General features: G+C 33.1%; 1 protein-coding gene across 7 annotated transcripts in view; it reads right to left on the bottom strand.

Annotated features, from left to right (window-relative positions):
• PAN3 (poly(A) specific ribonuclease subunit PAN3) overlaps nucleotides 1-21,467 on the bottom strand; it is a 137,020-nt gene that overhangs the window by 61,202 nt on the left and 54,351 nt on the right. For all 7 annotated transcript variants that reach the window (XM_055317199.1, XM_055317198.1, XM_055317201.1 and 4 more), the window contains one exon: nucleotides 14,415-14,562. In XM_055317199.1, the coding sequence (XP_055173174.1) occupies nucleotides 14,415-14,562 (148 nt within the window). The remainder of the gene's footprint in view (nucleotides 1-14,414; nucleotides 14,563-21,467) is intronic.

The raw sequence follows: 21,467 nt of genomic DNA, 5'->3' as shown, positions 1-21,467 counted from the left end.
TTTATTCTACTAACAATTAGAAAGTCATGACCTCATTTATATTTAATATTACTTTTAAGTGGTAAATGAACTGCAGGGATAGACCAATTAGGCTATTTAAGAGGTGATCATGGCCTGGTCTAGGACTTGGGCAGTGTATATCAGAGATATCATATGCAAATTAAAATTTGACTGGATTATTCATCAATTTGCGTGGAGTGAAGGGAAGAGAGCAAAGAGGAATCTTAAAGTTTCTTAATGAAGCATCCTTCAGAGGATAATGACAGGTTTACCCAACTTCATAAAAGCCCTGATAAGAAAAAGCCTTAACTCTGCAAATGGAATGCAGAGTAAGAATTACTAAATTCTGAAATGAACTGAAATACCAAGGGAAGTAAGGACTATTCTTCTAAAATAATTAAGAGGTTTTCAAACGGTTTAGCTAAAGAGGGAAATGAAGCTAGGGAAATGAATTAAACAGTTTAAGATCCTTGCAACCTATAACTTTTTTTTGTGATATTATAAAAAGCATACATTCACATGCACATTAACAGTTCCATAATAATATCAAAATTCCAAAAAATGAAAAATTTTAGGACAATATATTAATATTTTCTTTTAATTATAAACATATGTAACTGAAAGTATCAGAGAAAGGAAAAAGTCCTACTCTACCCCACTGTAAAAAGATGAGGGATGCCTGGGTGTCTCTGTGGTTGAGCATCTGCATTTGGCTCAGGTCGTGATCCCAGAGTCCTGGGACTGAATCCCACATCAGGGAGCCTCTTCCTATGCCTGTGTCTCTGCCTCTCTCTGTCTCTCAAGAATGACAGAGAAATCTTAAATTAAAAAAAAAAAAAAAGGACTAGTTCTTCTCCACTGTCCTTAACCCCTTAAAGCACTGGTTCTTAACCAGGAATGGACATAAATATTACCAGAGAAGCTGTATAAAAACAGACATGGGTACATGGGTGAGCACCTGGAATGGCAGATTTAAGATGGTTTTGGTCTCTTACTTTTTACAAATACCCTGGGAAATAATGATACACATCCTCAGTTAATCTTTAAAAGATTAACACTGATCCAAGCTAATTTTCACACAATTTTAATTAGTAGCTTTCTCTATTATTAATTGCTCAAACCATGAGGTAAATCCATTACAATCAGAAATATTTCATGAACATAAGCGATAGTACTTTGTCTTACAAAGCATGTAAGTACATTAGTCATAAAAGTCAAAATATTAAAATAGCAAAACAAAAGGATTACTTTACACAATTATGTTTAAAATAAACCTTCCCCCTTTTGAGGGGCAGGGAGAGGGAGGAGTTATCATGTTTTCTACCGACTGAAGTTAGACTATAGTAAAAACTTTATAAGAAAACCAAGCCTCAACATCTATGCTTAAGTTTTTCCAAGCAATTCCCCCACGGGGTACTAGTTATGTCCTGTAAATACAGGTACATACAAAAATATCTCCAAAAGTTAAGTATAAGAACCAAAATTCGGGGATCCCTGGGTGGCGCAGCGGTTTAGCGCCTGCCTTTGGCCCAGGGTGCGATCCTGGAGACCCGGGATCGAATCCCACGTCAGGCTCCCGGTGCATGGAGCCTGCTTCTCCCTCTGAATGTGTCTGTGCTTCTCTCTCTCTATCATAAATAAATAAAAAATTAAAAAAAAAAGAACCAAAACTCCTAAATGTCAATTTCTCAAAATTTAAAAAATTGGAGATGAATTATTTATTTTACCAAGTTTTATTGCAAAAAATGTAAATAAGTTACTCTTTATTAGATAAAACTTTTAAATTACAAATATTTTTTTTATACAAATACAGATGGAGAGCTTAAGAGCTCTCTCATCAGAGATTTAGGTAAATAAAAGCTATAAATCTGATTTTTGCCAGTGAAATGATGAGAACCTACTTTACTTCTACCCTGATTTTACAACACCCTAGATAGCTCTCAACCTTCTTCAAGGAATAGATAAAATGTCCAATACACAAATTTGCAACATAAGAAATGCACATAAGTTCACACAATGTATTATTCCAACAAAAGAAAGAAGTCACAACTCCAAGAATAAGACAGTCAGAATTTCCAAAATAGTAGGAAACCATGCAATTGGGCAAATCACAAAAATCCCTGCTTCTCTATATAAGAGACTAAAATGTATAACCAATTTTTAAATAATACCATGTGAAATAATAAATGAAAATGGAATATGAGCATTTAACACACAAAAAAAACCCACTACAGAACTGTAAATCAGACAAGCAAAGAAAACTATCCTGTTCACAGTGTCTTTTATTCAAATTGTTTTAAGATTTCACCATTAATAATTTAGGTATATAAGATTAAGAGAATTTCTCCCATCGTTTTTATGTCAGAATTACTAAAAGTAACCACCCACCAAAGTTACAGTCTACAGTTCTTCAAATTACACCAACATATCTGCCTTTATTTGAAATTGCTGTTTTTAAATTCTAATATTCTAGTTTAACAATCTGCATTCTGGGTATCTGTTAACCTACTCATATAGGAAAAAAACATATATAAGAAAACAGTATTCTATTGTAAATTCAGGTAAAAGTTTTGGATGGAGTCTAACCTAAGCAGTCATTCTGCAAAAATGATAGGGAGCATATTTAATAGAGGCATGATTTCACCTTAGATCTTACATTATAAATCATTTTCCTAAAAGATTACAGCTTTCACTCTACATGATAAAAGGGAGTATTTTGAACAGTTTTTATTCATGCCAGAACCCGAATTAATAAAAAAATAAATACCTTACCTAAAAACTTACTCATTCTTAATACATCGAAGATCTAAATTTGTTGGGGTGCTTGAGTGGCTCAGTTGGTTAAGCATCTGCCTTGGGTTCAGGCCATGATCCCAAGGTCCTGGGATCAAGTCTCACATGAGGCTCCCTGCTCAGCAGGGAGTCTGCTTCCTCTCCATCTGCCCTTGCTCTGCTTTCTCTCTCAAAGGATCTAAATTTGTGGATATATTTTTATGCCTACGGAAATTAAATTCTCAATGAAGTATGTATGTCATAGATTTTTTAACTGAAGGTAGCAGAGCTTCACATCCTACCCGCACTACATTCCACATAGACGGAAACAGAATCAAATCATCAGCTACCATTGAAATGCTTTTTTAAAGATGTGATATAACAATTTTCTATTCTATTTTTGAACTAAAAATTATTTGAATAGGACCATGAAGATTTCACAAGTATTCTTTTTCATTCTTTCAAGAAGTATATAAAGAACCAACAATAGCTTTACTTTTAGGAAAATATAAAGACAAAGTACAAAATGTTTACGGAATCATGGTTAGTATTTCAGTTATAAAAATTATATTTGGAAAATAGATAAATAAATATTTAAAAATTATATTTTTTGAGCCCGGGTGGCTCAGTGGTTGAGTGTCTGCCTCTGGCTAAGGGCGTGGTCCTGGAGTCCCAGAATCAAGTCTCACATCAGGCTCCCCTCGAGAAGCCTGCTTCTCCCTCTGCCTGTGTCTTTGCCTCTCTCTCGGTCTCTCATGAATAAATAAAATCTTTAAAATAAAATAAAAATTATATTTGATTACAAGTACAAATATTTTTCTCTTCATTATATTACACAATAAAAAAAGTTTTAACACCTTCCAAAAGTTGTCTGTCTTCTTTCCTTCTTTAAATGTAAATAATCTTTAATAGAAGCCATGTGGATTTGGCCAAAATAAATATAACTCAGTTTCCATCTCTGATTTTCTTCTCAATTTCTAGAAAGTTTTAGACACTATTTATAGAATCATTATTTCATTTTGGCTGGTTATCTACCGTGATAAAAAAAAAGTATCTGGATTTACTTGGATATTAGAAATACTCATGGCATTTGAAAGATTTATTAAGTACCCTACAGCTTCTTCGAAAAGTTTAATTAATCTCATTTACCAAAGTCAGGCAAACGCTGTGAGTTTGTATTATGAATTTAACCCGAGTTTTAACAACCACATACTCTGATATAATATTTGATGAAGACCATAGCCTGCACATCTGTTTTGCTTCCTATGTCTACAAATAGTAGTCTTCCTTTTGGCCTAACTTCAGCCTTATCTCTATCAACAGCCTTATTTCCATGAGTTTTCCTTAATTAATTTGACAAATAGTAGCAGAATGTTAACTATGTGTAAACTGCACAGCCTAAACCCCTAAAAATGTTAATAACATTTTTTAAAAACACTGTATGGGTTTGAATTATGGTTTCTTTTTTTTTTTTAAGATTTTATTTATTTATGCTTGAAAGACAGAGAGAGAGAAAGAGAGAGGCAGAGACACAGGCAGAGGGAGAAGCAGGCTCCGCTCCATGCAGGGAGCCTGACATGGGACTCGATCCTAGGTCTCCAGGATCCCACCCTGGGCTCAAGGTGGCACTAAACTGCTGAGCCACCAGGGCTGCCCTGAATTATGATTTCAAGAACTATATTCTCTGGCCTGTACAGCAGCTTCATTTGATCACAATATTTGAAGAAACGTAACAGTGACCTGCCTGTCCCCAAATTTGGACTAACGATCTGAAAAATGGTAGGCTCTTCCCTAGCCTCTACTATGATGGCAATCTTTTAAATCATAACATTTATATTACTTAAATGAATGGTTAAAACAAAATGGGAGGAGGACAAGTATTTTGTAACAAAACCAACTCCTCTAGATCAAAAGAACCATCTTTTTTGCTTCTCAAGTGATAGTGAATATTGATGAGTAAGTGGTGTTCTTCATCATAGTGACAAATTATGTTTGCACTATTTATAGACAAGAAACTTATTCCAAGAGTGTCTGATTATAAAAAATTATAGATATTCACAAAAATAAAGATTAATATTAATGTTACTTTGGGTTTCTTTTTTTTTAAGATTTTATTTATTTATTCATGAGAGACACAGGCAGAGGGAGAAGCAGGCTCCATGTAGGGAGCCCGACGCGGGACCGATCCCAGGTCTCCAGGATCACACCCTGGACTGAAGGCAGCGCTAAACCGCTAGGCCACCCAGGCTGCCTCTTTGAGTTTCTTTCTAATGAATAAAAGCTAATACCAATTTTAAAACAAAAATTGAAGTTTGACTTCAAGAAGGTTCTGGGACAGAATCAATAAATACCTCTTATTTCTCTAACATTACAATTTAGTTGACCTCTACATAAAAACTTTAAAGCATACATATTAAAATATAACATGTAAACAAAGGTAAACAAAGGTATTTGATTACAGTTCAAGACCCATGGAGTTTAAAATTTTAAAAAGCCATGATTCTTAGGCTGCTCATTTTTCAAGTTCTAGAACAGGCATTACTTTTTTAAATGTATTACAATAATTAACTTACACTACTTTTGTCCCATTACCATTACTACGATGGAAGAAATCCCCATTGCCCAGGGGTTTTTTGAATTGTGTTTATGATCTTGAATAAGCTTCAGTAACTCCTGTAACAATTCAATGGATATATATCTGATCATTTCAGTTATCCAGAACATACTCAGAAACTAGAAAAAGCAAAACTAGTCTCAAAAGGTAACTTAAAGCCCATGTGCCTTATTCACAGGCAAAATTCAAGTCCTTAATCAAAGTCTTTTTCTTATTTGAAAAAAAAAAGTGTTAAAAATATGTTTGTGTTCTCAGCCCTTAGCAGATTAGAAGAAGGAAAAGAAAGAGATTTTAAGAAAAAAGAAGACAGCATAGAGCACTAAGAGCAGTGGGGTCTCAAAACAGCTTCCCAGGAAAAGCAACTGCATCAGCAACACCTGGAAACAAATTAGAAAAGTAAATTCTCCAGCTCATCCAAACCTACAAAATCAGAAACTCTGAGGATGGAACCCACCCAGCAAGACTGGGTTCTAACAAGCACTCCAGGTGATTGTGATGGACTTTCAAATTTAAGAACCACTGTCCTAAAGGTAGGATACTAACAGAACAACACAATCATCAATAAAAAGCAGTTAAGAACTCAGTAAAATGGTTCAAATAAACTTGTCTGAGTATGTCCATTCAGAGGCACTTTAACAAATTCAGAGAGCAAGAGAAAAAGGCCTTACCTTCAAGGAGTTCTAACCTAACACACTGGGGTGAGAGACAATGGAAAGGATGAAAAATCTAAGTAATTACATAACTTGAAACAAACTGCTCTACAAACTCTGATACCTAAAATCCAACGGGGCACCTAAGTGGATCAGTTGGTTAGGCATCCAATTCTTAATTTCAGTTCAGGTCGTGATCTCAGGGTCGTGAGATCAGGCCCGCATCAGGCTCCAAGCTGAGTGTGGAAGCTTGCTTAAGATTCTTTCTTTCTCTATCTCCCTCTGTCCCTCCCCCCAACCTGCATGCACTCAATGCTCTCACCAAAAAAAAAAAAAAAAAAAAAAAAAATGCTGGAAACCTTCATTTCCTGTGATCCTAAATAAATCAATTATTGTAGCTTCTTTGTCAATTTCTTTAGATACCAAAGATGCAAATAAGATAGTGCCCCAAAACATATATATACATGATATAACTAGGATCAACTTTAAAATTTTGGATCCAAAGAAGACTAGCAAATGCAACCTAAATGCTTAAAAAAAAAAAAATCAAAGTTCATATTTTGGTGGACAGTCATCACTAGCCACCAGACAATTTCCATACCAACATCCCACTAATGTTCCTCCTCTTCCAGTTCCCTGAAGTGATGCCCAGAAATCACCTGATCTGGGTCCCTAACCGATTACATGGAAAAGAGCATCTCAGGCAATCTGAATATTTACCCTGGACTATTACAAAAGCAAGAAATAAATACTTGTCACGTGAAGAAGCTCTTACAGTTTGGATCTATTTGTTTCAACAGGTTGGCCTACCACCACATCAAAAACAGTGGGCAATAAGCTTGCAATCCATAGTAACTACAGCCTAGAGAGCTGTTTGGGGACAGTAATTATACCAACATCCTACTGATCTGTTTTCTTTAAGGTACAAAACCCCCGGAAAGGGACTATTAATTATTCGTTACTACTTACACAAAAATCAATCTAAAGTCTGGAAATCCCATCTAAAATTCTGGAAGATATTTATGAAATCATAAGAAAAATATCTCATTTCCAATAATATTAATGTATAAGAGATTCATGACTAAGGAATCAGAACTAAACATTATCACCATAAACATGCAGTCCACATCTGACTGTTTGCTTTAGGCTCTACAAGTCTATGTATACTGGGGGTTTTAAAACAGATACATCTCCAATTCCTCTCCTTTTCTAAGGCCTTTCCCATGTGCTCTACTCAGACTGCACCTCTGAAAGGCAAAAAAGAGTAAGAAAAATAGGTGGCTTTCATATATGAATTTAATCAAGATTGCTGAGAAGAATCAGGGAAAATTCAAAAGACAAAAGAGGCTGCCACCATTCACATCATTCCTACAGAATTAGAGGACCACTCCTAACTAAACATGTACCACATGGCACAGTAATTTTATTCACACAATCACTCTCTCCTTCACTGAGTACATACGATAGGCACCACTGAGCCAAAAAATTAAAGAAGAAATGATTCTGACCTCCCAACGTATTTGACTTAAGGCTGGGGGGAGGGGGACTGACTCCCAACTTTCTATATCCAGCTAGGAATCAGGAATATTCTTGGTCATTTAATACATGCTCTCTCCGCCTCAGTTCATCCAGAACCACTACAACACACTGATTTACTCCAGATGCTAATCTTATGCTGCTGAAACAAAACTCCCTTCCATCTCCACCTATGATAGACTTGGTAGGATTTTCCATTTACACAATGTCAAGGAAATCCAATGCCTTTTAAAGCCTCTTTTAAAGTCTCTTTTAAGTCTAGTCCTTGTGTTCCTGTTCCCTCTCTCTCTCATCACTGCGTTCATTTCTGCCTCTTTTTAGTGCATGTATCTCTTACAGATTCACATGTCAGAGAATAGAATTTTACATTAGAAAGACTTTTAAAATCATCAAATATTATCTTCTTCTGGAAAGGAAGGGCTAAAATGCAGGGATCAAAGGGTTTGCCAAAAGCCACAGAGCTATCTTATTATAACTAGCACCATGTCTAAAGGTAATCAAGCATAATCCAATGAAAACAGTCAAAGAGCAGCAGGAGATGTTGCTGTAGTTGTAGATCACTGAACTTACAATGGAAGGGAACCCCTACCCACTCCCATCCAGCCCCTACCCCCAGGTAAGAGACAAGTTAGCTACCACATGAGATTTAAAAAGGAAGTCCATAATAGGAACTCTAAAACCTAACAGGATGTATTAACCAGGGATTCCCCAACCAGTAGAATAGTATCTACTGGTAGCTATTAAGCCTTACCTGACAGGTCTCCAAGCCAGCTGCAGCAGCCACATCCCCCTCTGCGCCATTAACGTCTCGCCTCAGTTTCCTGAAATTCCCAACTGGGAAGGGAATACAGGCTCACAGGCACTCCCAACCCAGTTATGACTCTACAGTTCTACTGTTAGTAATCTTCCCTGGGATAGCACCATCAGTATCAATATACATGCATACAAAGAGCAGTCTCCATCTAGGACGAGCTTAACATTACAGGGCAACGAAAAGGTCCTCTTCACAAAAACCTCAGAGACCCCCTGATCTTAACTACAAATTTTTATTTCATTTTTTTAATGTAGAAAATAATCCCCAATTAGAAAATCTGGAAAGGTTTGAGTGATTCTGCAGAATATACCTGAAAAACAAAGTAGTTACAAAAAATGGAAACATGCAATTTAAAGATAATACTTACAAATATTTTCACTGGTTTTAAGAATGTTTTAGCACCTCAAGACACAAAGTGATTCTAGTTCTGATACAGCAAAATCTTCAAAAGGCACATTTCTGTTCTTATATGACTATTTACATCTATATTCTAGGTCTTTAGAAGTTTAAAAGATGTTCATGAAATCATCTGCGGTCTTTAGAAGTTTAAAAGATGTTCATGAAATCATCAAAATTCACTGTATTTAAGAGATACTGACCAATTAAAACATTTTTTCCCCAGACAAAAATGAAGCTTAGTTAAATGAGTAAGCACTCATTAGGCACCACCTATATGCCTAAGTTTGTGCTAGATAAGAAATGACATGGTTCTTCCTAGGGGATTGATAATTCGCTTAGGAAATCTAGATTGATATTTTTAGACAAAGAAGACTATTTTAATGCTACCTCTACTGCTAGTAAGAGTAAAAATAATTCAGAGAAATCAGTTCAGACTGAAATATCAAAATAAATTCATGGTAGAATTTGATGAACCCACAGAATTCATTTAACATGAATTGGAAATAAGGAAAATAATTTAGGAAAATCTATGTAGAGTAATATTCTATAAAACATGGTGATGTTTAAGAATTACATAAATATTTTTTATAATTTTTTCAGTAATTATACCACTAAGCAAAACACAAAATTGTCTAAAATGATAGAATAGAAAGTTTTTATTTCTGCCTTTAGTGACTGTAATGTAGAACCTAAGATACACATAAAATTTTAAATATGAACTTAGATATTCACCATTGGCAAGACCACAGCTTTAACTTATCAGCTTCCTGTTTTACAGGTACATACACTCCTTAGCTGGTTATACAGCTAGTGGTTTAGACATATCCGTGCATTTGATTTTATCCATAGTAATGTTCCAGCCATAATGATTTAGAGGAGTTCATGATTTCTGACATACACAATTTGTTAATTTTAACAACATATTCCAGTTTGCCCTGTCTCTTGTTTTTCAGTCATACAACTAAATCAGTTATATGGACACACACATACATACAACTTGTCCAAAAAAGAAAAAACATACCCGAAAAGGCTATCATATGGAAAAGATTTTGATTTACTCAATGCAGAGAAAGAATTAGGAACAGTGAATAAAACACTGACAAGACAGAGTTTAGTTCAGCAGAAGATATAATTTTCTTTTTTATTCAAACTTAAAATGTACGCTGAGTTACCCTTGCTTAGCTAATGAATTCCTTATTACTAAGAAGCAGCTAGATGATAATCTGTTAGGAATGTCACCTCTAAACTGGCACAAGACTCAATTAGGTCAACCTCAAAAAGTTCTGCCCAGATCAATAACCAGTATCAGATTATTCCATAAACCAACTACTAGGTAAATGAAATGAATTAAACTCCATTTCTATGATATGAAATGGCACAGAACGAATCAATCACAGAACTTCATTATTTTTTAGCATAGAAATTTAAAACTAAAAAAAAAAAACCTCCTTACTCAAACTTCTCAACATTACAAAAGTAAATAACTATTTTTAAGTACGACCATTTGATATATAATACATAAAATTATATATATGAATTTAAATATTTTAATATTTTAGAATAAGAATGATGAAAAAAGTATTTCCCCTTTTTCTTTCCTGTCCTCCTTTCCCCCCCACACTGTGCCTAAGTTAAAAAATAAATAGCATTAGCTAATTTTACCCTCAATTTGGCACTCTCAAGAATATATAAAAAATGATTATTTAAAAAAACTGGATCTAAAGCTTTGTTTTCTTTAAATTTTTCTAGACTACTACAATAAAATTTATAACAAATGAATGGAATTACTTAATAATGGTTAAGCATGGTATAATTAAAGGCTCCCCCCCAAATCAATTAGCTGAGACTCGCCATAATAATTTATATTAAAATACAGCTAATGGTCCAAAAATCTGTACCATCCTCGTCTTAAAGAAATGAATAGGTGAAAATACGGAGTCATTATGGCTCCCTTTTTTATTTATAAACTGATGATGGCATTTCCAAATTCAAGAACTCTCTGCCTCTCCCAAGTGTCCAAACACAAGCAAGCAGAACAAAAGATGCTCAAATCCTGAGTCACAACTGTGCATTAAAATACCAGATTTACCTGTAAATGCCCTCAAAATGTATGTTCCTGTGGCTAACTCTCTGAAAATCACTTTCAAACAGACTATGGTTAATACTGAGGAAATTAAAGCAGAACAGGACTTAGTTTATTAAGCCTACAATCAACTCAAAATACTCTTAGGAAAAATTGATTTAAAAGCCACTCAACAGTTAGTTCTCATGACAAAATTAGTTCTCATGGCACAAAAAAATTACGGTATAACCTATCATTTCACACACTTATTGTAGTCATATTTTCATTTCTAAAGTTCTATTCAAAACCTTCACCTAAAGTAAGAGCTACTAGAAAAAGAAACCTTTATCTGTTACTTTCAAAACATTCTTACTAAAACACATTCTGGAAATAAATTTTGCTAAGTGTGTGTTAAGCCAGTGGTTCCTAACTTTCAGAAGTCTGTGAATTTCCAAGAGGGCAATACATTTTGTGACAAGAGAAAACTGCATGTTTACAAGTAAAGATATGCATGTAACTATAGGGGTTCTCAAAGACAGTAAAGTCTGAGTACCATACCCTAAACATTCCTGTAACTATTCACAGCAGATTACTTAGAGTGTAGTTAGCTACTGTTCTTAGGTTAAATGTCCATAAAACAACTAAGCCTATAAATCCTTGATGTCCTCAGGTAGAAGAAAATGGCGATGTGTACAATTCAATGGAAACTTAACATGTGCTGAATGTTTTTAATAACTTAAATACCTTTTAAACCTAATTACCTAGGAATAAATTCAAATAACTTTTGTATAAAGTTTTACATCTTATATTAAGGCTTTATAAAAATGCAAATCAGGTTTTAAAAGTGATAAAAACACAATTTAAAGAAGAAACTTTCACTCAGGATCTACTGTTGTTTGAGGCATGCTTTTAATTCTTTGTAATTTGAGGAAATTCAAAATCTAATTATCTACTTAATTTTGCTCAAGTATTTTCAAATTTTTGGTCAAAAGATGTATTTAAATGTGTTTTTTTCATATATAACGAAAATGACATTACTCTAGTTTGCATCTGAGTGCCAAAATATTTAAGGTTTCATGTTTTCTTAAAAAAATGGTATTTGACATATTTTCAAGGGCAATAATTTCCAAAATAGAAATAAAAGAGAAAAATGAAACTTCATAAACTAATCAACAGGTTATATCTACAGTAGACAAGAAACATTAAAGGTAAATTAAATCACCACTAAGACAGGTAAACAAACTCTACCACCTTTTTGACTCTACAACTTTAAAGTGAAAATACCAAAAACCTTTCCCAGGTCTTGAAAAAAAAATAGCATTTGTGGGTAAGAAGTGATAAAAGACACTGAAGGAAGACAATTTTTTTCTCTTTGTTCATCTCCAGAAAGTGTTAAGCCATTAACTAAAAGAAGGAAATATGAATAATAAATGCAAAACCATTCATCATTCCAGTATTTGTGGAAAATACTTTAGCTTATTAGTTGATTTCCATTTGAATGAAGAACAATTTTTAAAAATAGATATTCAGGAATACATTTAATGTGATATACTGATCTATTTCCAATGGTTCCAGACAGTAATTACTTCCATTAATAGGAAATAAAATGACCATTTTAACATTAGAACTATATAGGAGAGTGGTTTCTCAGCTAACTTAATGTTTTATATTAACTGATTTCATCCTAAATTCATGTAGTTGATAACCAAGACCAACGAAACATCTACCTACCCACCTACTGAAGAGCTTAAAGAAGTAACAAAGTAACAAAAAGTAACAAATTTTTTAACTAAATGTATTCAAGATCTAAAATTTCCTTTGCATTTTTAACTCAATATTTTAGAAGTTTATTTTTTTTAATGGCAAGCTTGAACTAATTTGATCAAAGATGTAAGCAAAAATTTACTTTTGAAACAAGGGAAGATGTGTTGTTAGGCCAAAATAAACTGGTACTTCATTAAGAGAGCCAAAGTTTTTAATTGGTATATGGATATCATGCTTGTGGGTGCTTTATGAACACTGCTCAGAAGTTTGGACAATCTCTAAGAAATTTTAGATGTAGAGCTGACATGTAGATTATGCTCATGTAAACAATGTGAACACACCTCAATGGGACAAAAATCATAGTAGCAAATTACTTACAAGTAAAACTTTTAGGCTACCAGGGATATTCAATTCTGACACTGCTCTCTAGGAAGAAGGGAAAATATTTAAAAATTTAACTGAATCTGAAAAGAGCCAGAGTAGAAGAAAAGGTAAGTAGACAGAAGAGGGGGGTAGGGATTCAAAGGGAAGGGGAGCTAAGTGTAAGGAAGAGAGCAAGAAAGAAAAAGATGGCAGAAGAAGGCATTGATAAAATCCTTGGCAACACAAGGTTATTCCGCCTCTAAGTACACTTGATACTTTATATGTTAAACCAGATGCTCTGTTCCATAAAGTTATCAGTACTACTCTTATTCTTTATCTCAAAAAGATCCTTGATTTCGATATTAGCATCAAAACTGATGACTCCTACTAACTGGATTAAGCCCTGGAGGCACTACTAGTTTCAGACTGATCTTTGGCTTCAATTAGTATATACATAATTCATCTTATTTCTGTTTTTTTGAAACATCCAAGATTAAGGGATGATTATCCAATACAGGTTCTAGAAATATAATCTGTGTGAGTAGTTTGAACAATTTATATAGACAAGAAAACCTACTCTGAACTTATTATAAATTCAACACAATTCTCCACATCTTAATTTTCTAATTAAGGTACACAATAGGGATGAGTGATGCTATTTTAGAAATTGTTCATATTTTCATATTAAAATAAATGTTTATATATGGAGTAGAATACAAAATTTGTATGAATTTTTAAGATAAAAGAGAAGACTTCAAAGAAAATAGGATTGTGGAAGGGTCACCCGGGGTATAAGTGCATTTGTCCAAATTCTTCTGCCATTATGAGTGAACTTGGAAAAAAAAATGATCGAAAAGTACTATTTTCTCCACCTTGATGATCTCTAAATACATTTCTTTCCTACTATTGTTTATAATAATTTAGTCAACTTAAAATTACTTCTATAGATTTATAATCAAACACCTGGAAGGCAATATTTCTCAACAACTTGTATTTAGAACGACACAGAATTATTTTTTTTAGAAATTTACTATAAAAGACTGTGAAATATATACATACACATATATATGTTTATCTCAATAGTCTATTTCTGATTTTTTTACAGCAGCTTTTGAAAGAAACAGCATTATTATTGACTTTAAAAAATAGAGAAATAGTAAAGTCCAAGTAGATATTTTTTCTAATAAACCATTTTCTAATTTAAATTTATTTTTGTGCTTTTAAACATGCTTATATATAATTTTTGTTCATATTTAAATTTTGTTTTAAAATTTTCAACTACACATTCAATCTATGGTACCAAAACCAAGAACATTAAGACTCATAATGTGTCCAAATGTGAATCATTCAAGTATACAATTTCAGTTCTAATAAACTAAAAGCAAATAGTCCTTACAGATTTGATACCTGGAACTCACTGGAAATAGTTACTCAACTTACCTGGTGCTAATCCAGCAGCAGCAGGACTTCCCATGGATGGGTGAGAGAAAACTTGAGAGAAGGCAGACATATTTGACTGGGACACGTTACTCAGCCTGGAGGTTGATCCTCCTTTAGGAATAAACTCGCTTGCAGTAGGATTTGGTGTCTATTTAAAAATCAAATATAGTAAGTTAACACACTGTAAGTCTAAAAAGACACTGAATCTATTAGGCACTATTGCACAGTGATTGGAGTAAAATATTTTATTGAAAGGATGTACAGCATTTTTTAGTTTGCATATTTTGGAGTGGTATAATGAAATTTCTTGAAGGAAATTTTTTAATCAAATTGTGAGGATTTTAATCATTTCATTTGCAGGATATAACCCCAGAAACGTAAAATTTGCCTTTGACGGTCCAATATGCATCATTATCAAACTATCCTAATACTTTAGAGAACTGGGAGGTTGAGACTACCTCAAAACTGAGCAACAAGTTTCAAGTTCAGAATCTTTAAACCACTTCTATCAGAATAAAGGTCAAAAAAGCCTTTATTCCAAAATTAATCACTTCCTTTTTTAAAATACTTAAGACGTTTCCCCAATAATATTGTGCCATGTATTTAAGTAACAGAGTAAAGACAAGAAAAACATTTAAAAACCAGGAAAAGGTGGGAGGAATCAAGTTATTAAAAAAAAAAAACTAACAGAGGCTCCAATGATTTCAATGCCCACAAGTATCACACTTAACTTCTGTTATATTTAAAGTCTTTTACTATGAGATTATATGGAAAAAATTTTCTTCACAGTTGAATTATGACAGCATTTTATATATTCAAGTGCCATAGTACTTAAGGCTGTAAGAACTACTGGAACATTATAAGACTGGATAACAAATTCAAAATGGCCTGTATTTTGTCCACCTGGAACAAATAAATACCCTAAATTTTTCTGAAATGGTGACCATTTTAAATTCTAGATGACTAAGCATAATAAAGATTCAGTCACTCTTCCCAGTAATGGTATCATCTGAATTTAACTTTCAAATGGTCAGCCAATGAGATAATTCAGTATGGCTCACACTTCAGCCCACATTTTATGCATACATATAATAAACTAATTTTAAAACACACTGAATCATGATGCAGAGCATTTAATCACTTGATCATTTGAATGTAAAAATCCATTTCCACCATAGAGAGAATAAGAAGATGGAATTCCTGTACAACTCGAGAACAACTTCCCTAATTCAATATGACACTGCATACTGCCAAATTAGAGTTCAAATTATTAGATTTGGAAGATTACAAGTCAATAGACTGACCTAAATTTAAACTTTACAACAAATGATAGCTTACTGGTTACATGCCAGCTAACATTAAATACAAAGTAATAAAATGTAGAAGAAATGTTAATCTGGGCTTAATTGGAAAAATACTAAAGAATAAACCTCTTTAACTGCCAAATTTACTAGAAATTGAAATTAATGTAACTGAAAATTTACACTCTAAACTGCAACCTTTACAGATTCAACAACCACAGATGCAAAGAAACTTACCCAACAGTGAATTTTAATCAAAAAGTTAAAAAAAGGGGATCCCTGGATGGCTCAGCGGTTTAGTACCTGCCTTTGGCCCAGGGTGTGATCCTGGAGTCCCGGAATCAAGTCCCACCATCAGGCTCCCTGCAAGGAGCCTGCTTCTCCCTCTGCCTGTGTCTCTGCTCCTCTTTTTCTCTGTATCTCTCATGAATAAATAAATTTTTTTAAAAGTGAAAAAAAAAAAAGCTTAAAATCCTCCTTCCTTTCTCTTTCCTGGTTTAAGATGGCAAAGCATTTCTCTAAGTGGATAGTTTGGGAGTTTGTTTTATTTAATTCTGAGTATTTGAGATTAAAGAAAAATAAATGGGTTTAAATGGCAGGGAAAAAAAATTACACAGGATTAGGTGCAATGCAAAAAAACCAAAATTTAGGAATTAGAGTTATTAACAGGTAATAAAAATTCTTGCATTATCTAGGCAGATTAGAGAACTATCAGAAATATTTAAAATAATAAAAATTATAATAATGAGAATACTTTTATGATTAAATTAGTTAACTACAATTAAAAGATACATTCTTAAAATGACTTTTTAATTTAAAATATAAATATGGGCTTTATATAGTAACAAAACAGTATAGGCAAACACCTGTAACATGTTCACAAGAACAATTTTTTGAATAAGGCAAAACTGGTTAACTAAAACGAGAATCACATTAAAATGAAATATATGTTCATCAGAAAGTATACAATTTCTTTTAGCTTTAGGAGGTGAAGGTTACATCTAGAAAGAAGACTCAAGGATTTGGAATGTATAAATTTTCTAACTTTAACACCCCTAAAGAAAATGGAATAAAAGTTTTATTACCCCTGCCCTATGATTTATATAATCCTTATCTAACTACCTAATAATGTTCCTATAGTATTACATTTGTTATTTCATCTACAGGTAATTATATTTATATTCATCATTTCTATTTCTATTCTAGTTTTTTTTCTAGTTTATATTTTAAATCCTAATTTTCAGCATTCCTTTAACCGCTCTAAATGCACATTTGAAAATAAATCAATGTTTATTCACGTAATAGACATTCACTTTGAGAGAATCTATCAATAAAAATAGAATTTTGGGTTCTCATACACTTAAATTTACACTGCAACTTGCATGCCAAAAACAATCAAGTGTTTTTTTTTTTATAAATTGACACCATCCCCCAAAAGTTAGCTATGATCCCTACCTGGACTCTCTAAACAGAAATAGACTAAATCAAGAGTCCTAACATTTAGCTTTAAAAGCCCTGTTGTAATTATTACTATACTTAAAATAAAATAATAATATATCAATGTAGATATCCCACCCAATCAAAATGATAGAGTATTTCCCATCTGGTAGGGTTTTTTGTTTTGGTTTTTTACAAATGAAGTAATTTTCTGATGAGGTTGGTAACTCAGATTTAACACAATTTTATGCTTTTTTACTATTACATGATTCCATGGAAACTGTTATTTTTTAAAGTAAAATTCAGTATTTAATACTTGGCTGGACTCCACTACAAAGAGAACACTTATATTAGACCACAATAAATGAATCTCATAAATTAAGGGACTAATTAATAGTGCAACCAAATAAAAAGTACAACCATTAAATATGTTTTTTTAAATTAGCCCCGGTGGCTCAGTGGTTTAGTGCCGCCTTCGGCCTAGGGGACTGATCCTGGAGACCCGGGATCGAGTCCCGCATCGGGCTTCCTGCGTGGAAGCCTGCTTCTCCCTCTGCCTGTGTCTCTGCCTCTCTCTCTGTGTGTGTCTCTCATGAATAAATAAACAAAATCTTTAAAAGAGGAAAATGGGAAATTTATATTAAATTATAAAAGAACACCAAATCTTATATAATAGTTCACTGCAAATATGTCAAAAAGGTTTGTAAGAAAAACAACGTTGTTTTAAGGTGACATATGATTGAGAAACCACTAATGTTCCTGAGAATTGTTCAGGTTTTTCAAAAATCACATAATAAATCAATAAAACCCACTGAATACCTTGTGGTACAGATCCTTATAATGAGCTCAACTTGCTTTACTTGTCCTAATATCTTAAGTTGCTATTGGTAATCCCTCTACTCTGTATGAAACATGACCTGCTTTTTCTTAACAGTTTTATTTAGGTACAATTGACATATAAATAAACCACACTTACTTAAAATGTAAACTTTGGTAACTCTGGTCATAGGTAGACAAGGAAACCATTACCCAAATCAAGATAATGAATATACCATTATGCCAAAAAGTTGCCACAAGCTTCTTTTAAATCCCTCCCTCCTATTCCTCTCTACTCCCCTACTTTGGTCTTGAGGCGACCACAGATAAGCTTTCTGTCATTTTAGATTAATCTGCATTTTCTAGAATTTAATATGAATGAATCTAACATACATATGTATGTGCTGGTTTTTTGCCTAGTTTTTTTCACTTGACATTAAGATTCATCCATGTCATTGCCTCTCATCAGTATTTCATTCCTTTTTTACTGATTAATTTTCAATAATATCAATATATCACAACTTACTTTTTCATCTGATGGACAAATGTTGTTTCCAGTTTTTGGCTATTAAAAACAAAGCTGCAAAGAACATTCATGTACAAGTCTGTGTGTGGATATGTTTCATTACTCTTGGAAAAATAGTAGTGAATGGCTTGAATACATGGTATATGATTATATAACCTTTTTAAAAAATTGGTAAGCTGTTTTACAAAGTGGCTGTACTATTTGAAATAGTACATATTGAATATGTCCACCAGCACTCTGTGGAGAGATCAAGTTGTTCTATGTACTCAGGGACATGTAGTTTTTGGTCCGACTTTTATATTTTAGAGATTGTAATAGGTCTGTAGTATCTCAATGTGGTTTTATTTTGCATTTCCCAAATGATTTATTTGCCATTCTGTGTCTTCTATCATGAAATGTTCGTATTTTTTTTTTACCATTTTGATTGGATTTGTTTTTTATTGCAGAATTTTGACAGTTTCGCAAAGAAGTCCGTTGTCAGATATGTGATATACATATATTTTCTCTGGGTCTAGGATCTCTTCTCACTGTCTTAACAGTATCTTTCAAAGAACTGAAGTTCTTAAACTGATGAAGTGAAGTTTATAAAATGTTTAAGGGTCATGTATTTGGTGCTGCATCTAACAAATACTTGCCTAACCAAAGGTCACGGATAGTTTGTTTTCTTCTGTAAGTTTTGTGGTTTCATGTTTTACATGTAGGTCTAAGATCCACTTTGAGTTAATTTATTTTTAAAGTGTGAGGTATGAGTCTAATTTTTTGGCATATATTCGATTATTCCAGCACTGTTTGCTAAACAGATCATTCTTCCTGAACTTAATGGCCTTTGCTACTTTGCTGAAAATCAACTACTTATTTGAGATTACACAAATCTGTAGATCAATTTCGTAAGAATCAACATCTTAATAATGAGTCTTCAGATCCATGAACATGATGTATGTCTCCATTTATGTAGGTCCTCTTTAATTCCTCTCAGGAAGGTTCCAAAGTTTTTAATGTACAGGTCCTCAGACCTTTGTCAGACTGATCCCTATTTTATATTTGATATTATCATAAATTATATAATTTAAAAAACTTCAATGTATTATTGTTTGTTGCTAGTACGCATGTACCAGTTTCCTGGTAACAAACTACCACAAATTTGATGGCTTAGTACAACGGAAATGTATGCTGTTCCACTTTTTGGATGCCAGAAGTCCAAAAATCAAGTTGTCAGTGCTTCCCTCTAGATGCACTGGAGCAGAATTCATTCTACACTTCTCTCCTAGCTTTTGATAACTGCCAGCATTCTTTTTTGACATTCCTTGGCTTGGATCACATCACTTGTTTCTGTCTCTGTCCTCACATCACCTTCTCCTGTGTGTAATCTCCCTTTGCCTCATCAGGACACTTGCCATTGTTCAGGGCCCACTTAAATTTATCTCCAAATCCTTTAGACTCTTTTTCTAAGTAAGGTAGAATTTACAACTTCCAGGGATTAGGACATGAACTCATCTTTTGGGGGCCAAATTTGGGCTGCATTTGTTTTTCTTTCTCTAGTTTCTTAAGGTAGAAGCTGAAGTCACTGACCCGAAGAGCGCTTCTTCTTTTCTACTATAGACTTTTAGAGCTAGAAATCTCCCTCATTATTGTTTTAGCAGCATCACACAACTTTTGACATACCTTCATTTTCATTCAGTCCAGTACACTTTCTACTTTCCCTATTTCTTCTTTGACCCACGTGTAATTTAGAAGTGTGTTATTTGGTTTCCAAATACTTGAAGATTCTCCAAAAATCTTTGCTATTGATTTCTAATTTAATTTCATCGTAGTCTGAGAACATATATATCTGATCTGAATCCTTTTTTAAATGTACTGAAACCTGTTCCATCACCCAGAATTGGTCTTAGTCAATGTTTTATGTGACTTAAAAAGAATATATATTTAGTTGTTTGGGAGCACAGTGTTCCATAAATGTCAAACTGATAGAGTTCAAATCTCCCATATCCTCACTGATTTTGTCTCTCTCTTCTAAATATTGAGAGAGGTATTAAAATCCTATCACTGTTTGTCTACTTCTCCTTGCAATTATATTATTATTTGTCTCATATATTTTAACCCTGTTATTAGGTACATAAATATTTAAGAATGGTATGTCCATGCTCGTAATGAGCTATCCCTTTATCTTTATCAAATATAACTCTCTTTGTTCCTGATAATATTCTCTGCTCTGAAACCTACTTTGTCTGACATGAATATAGCTATCATGGGTATATTATATATACAGTGTATATCAGTGTACTATCTATACAGCTGACCCCTAAATAACATGGGTTTGAATTGTGCAGGTCCACTTACGCACAGATTTTTTTGATACGGTACAGTACCTGTAAATGTATTTTCTCTTATTTTTTTCTAGCTTACTTTATTGTATGAATATAGTATATAACACATATAACATGCAAAAATGTGTATTAATCAAATGTTTATGTTATCAGTATGGTTTTCAGTCAACAACAGACTACTAGTCATTATGTTTTGGGGTAGTCACAAGTTATACAAAGATTTTCAAATGCATTGAGGGGGTCATCACTCCAACCTCTACATTGTTCAATGGCCAACTATATTATTATACTATATATATACATTATAATACGTATGTGTGTGTATACTGTTTGTCTACTTCTTGCAATTATATTGGTCTTTGTCTCATATATTTTAACCCTGTTATTAGGTACATAATTAATTAAGAATGGTACATCCATGCTCTTAATGAGCTATCCCTTTATCCCTTTATATACACATACACACACATTACGTATAGACTGATAATATGCAGTAGTATATTACTATTACTACAACTACTATCATTATACTAACTACATATTATAGTATTCACATTATTGTGTGTGGTATATGATATTAGTAATATACACACACGTCTTTTCTGACTAGTGCATGTTATAACTTTAAACCTATTTTAGTTTTCATGTT

This window comes from Nyctereutes procyonoides, unplaced genomic scaffold (assembly GCF_905146905.1).
Source record: "Nyctereutes procyonoides isolate TBG_1078 unplaced genomic scaffold, NYPRO_anot_genome, whole genome shotgun sequence".
Lineage (NCBI taxonomy): Eukaryota > Metazoa > Chordata > Mammalia > Carnivora > Canidae > Nyctereutes > Nyctereutes procyonoides.
This window is presented reverse-complemented; position numbering and strand designations above follow the sequence as displayed.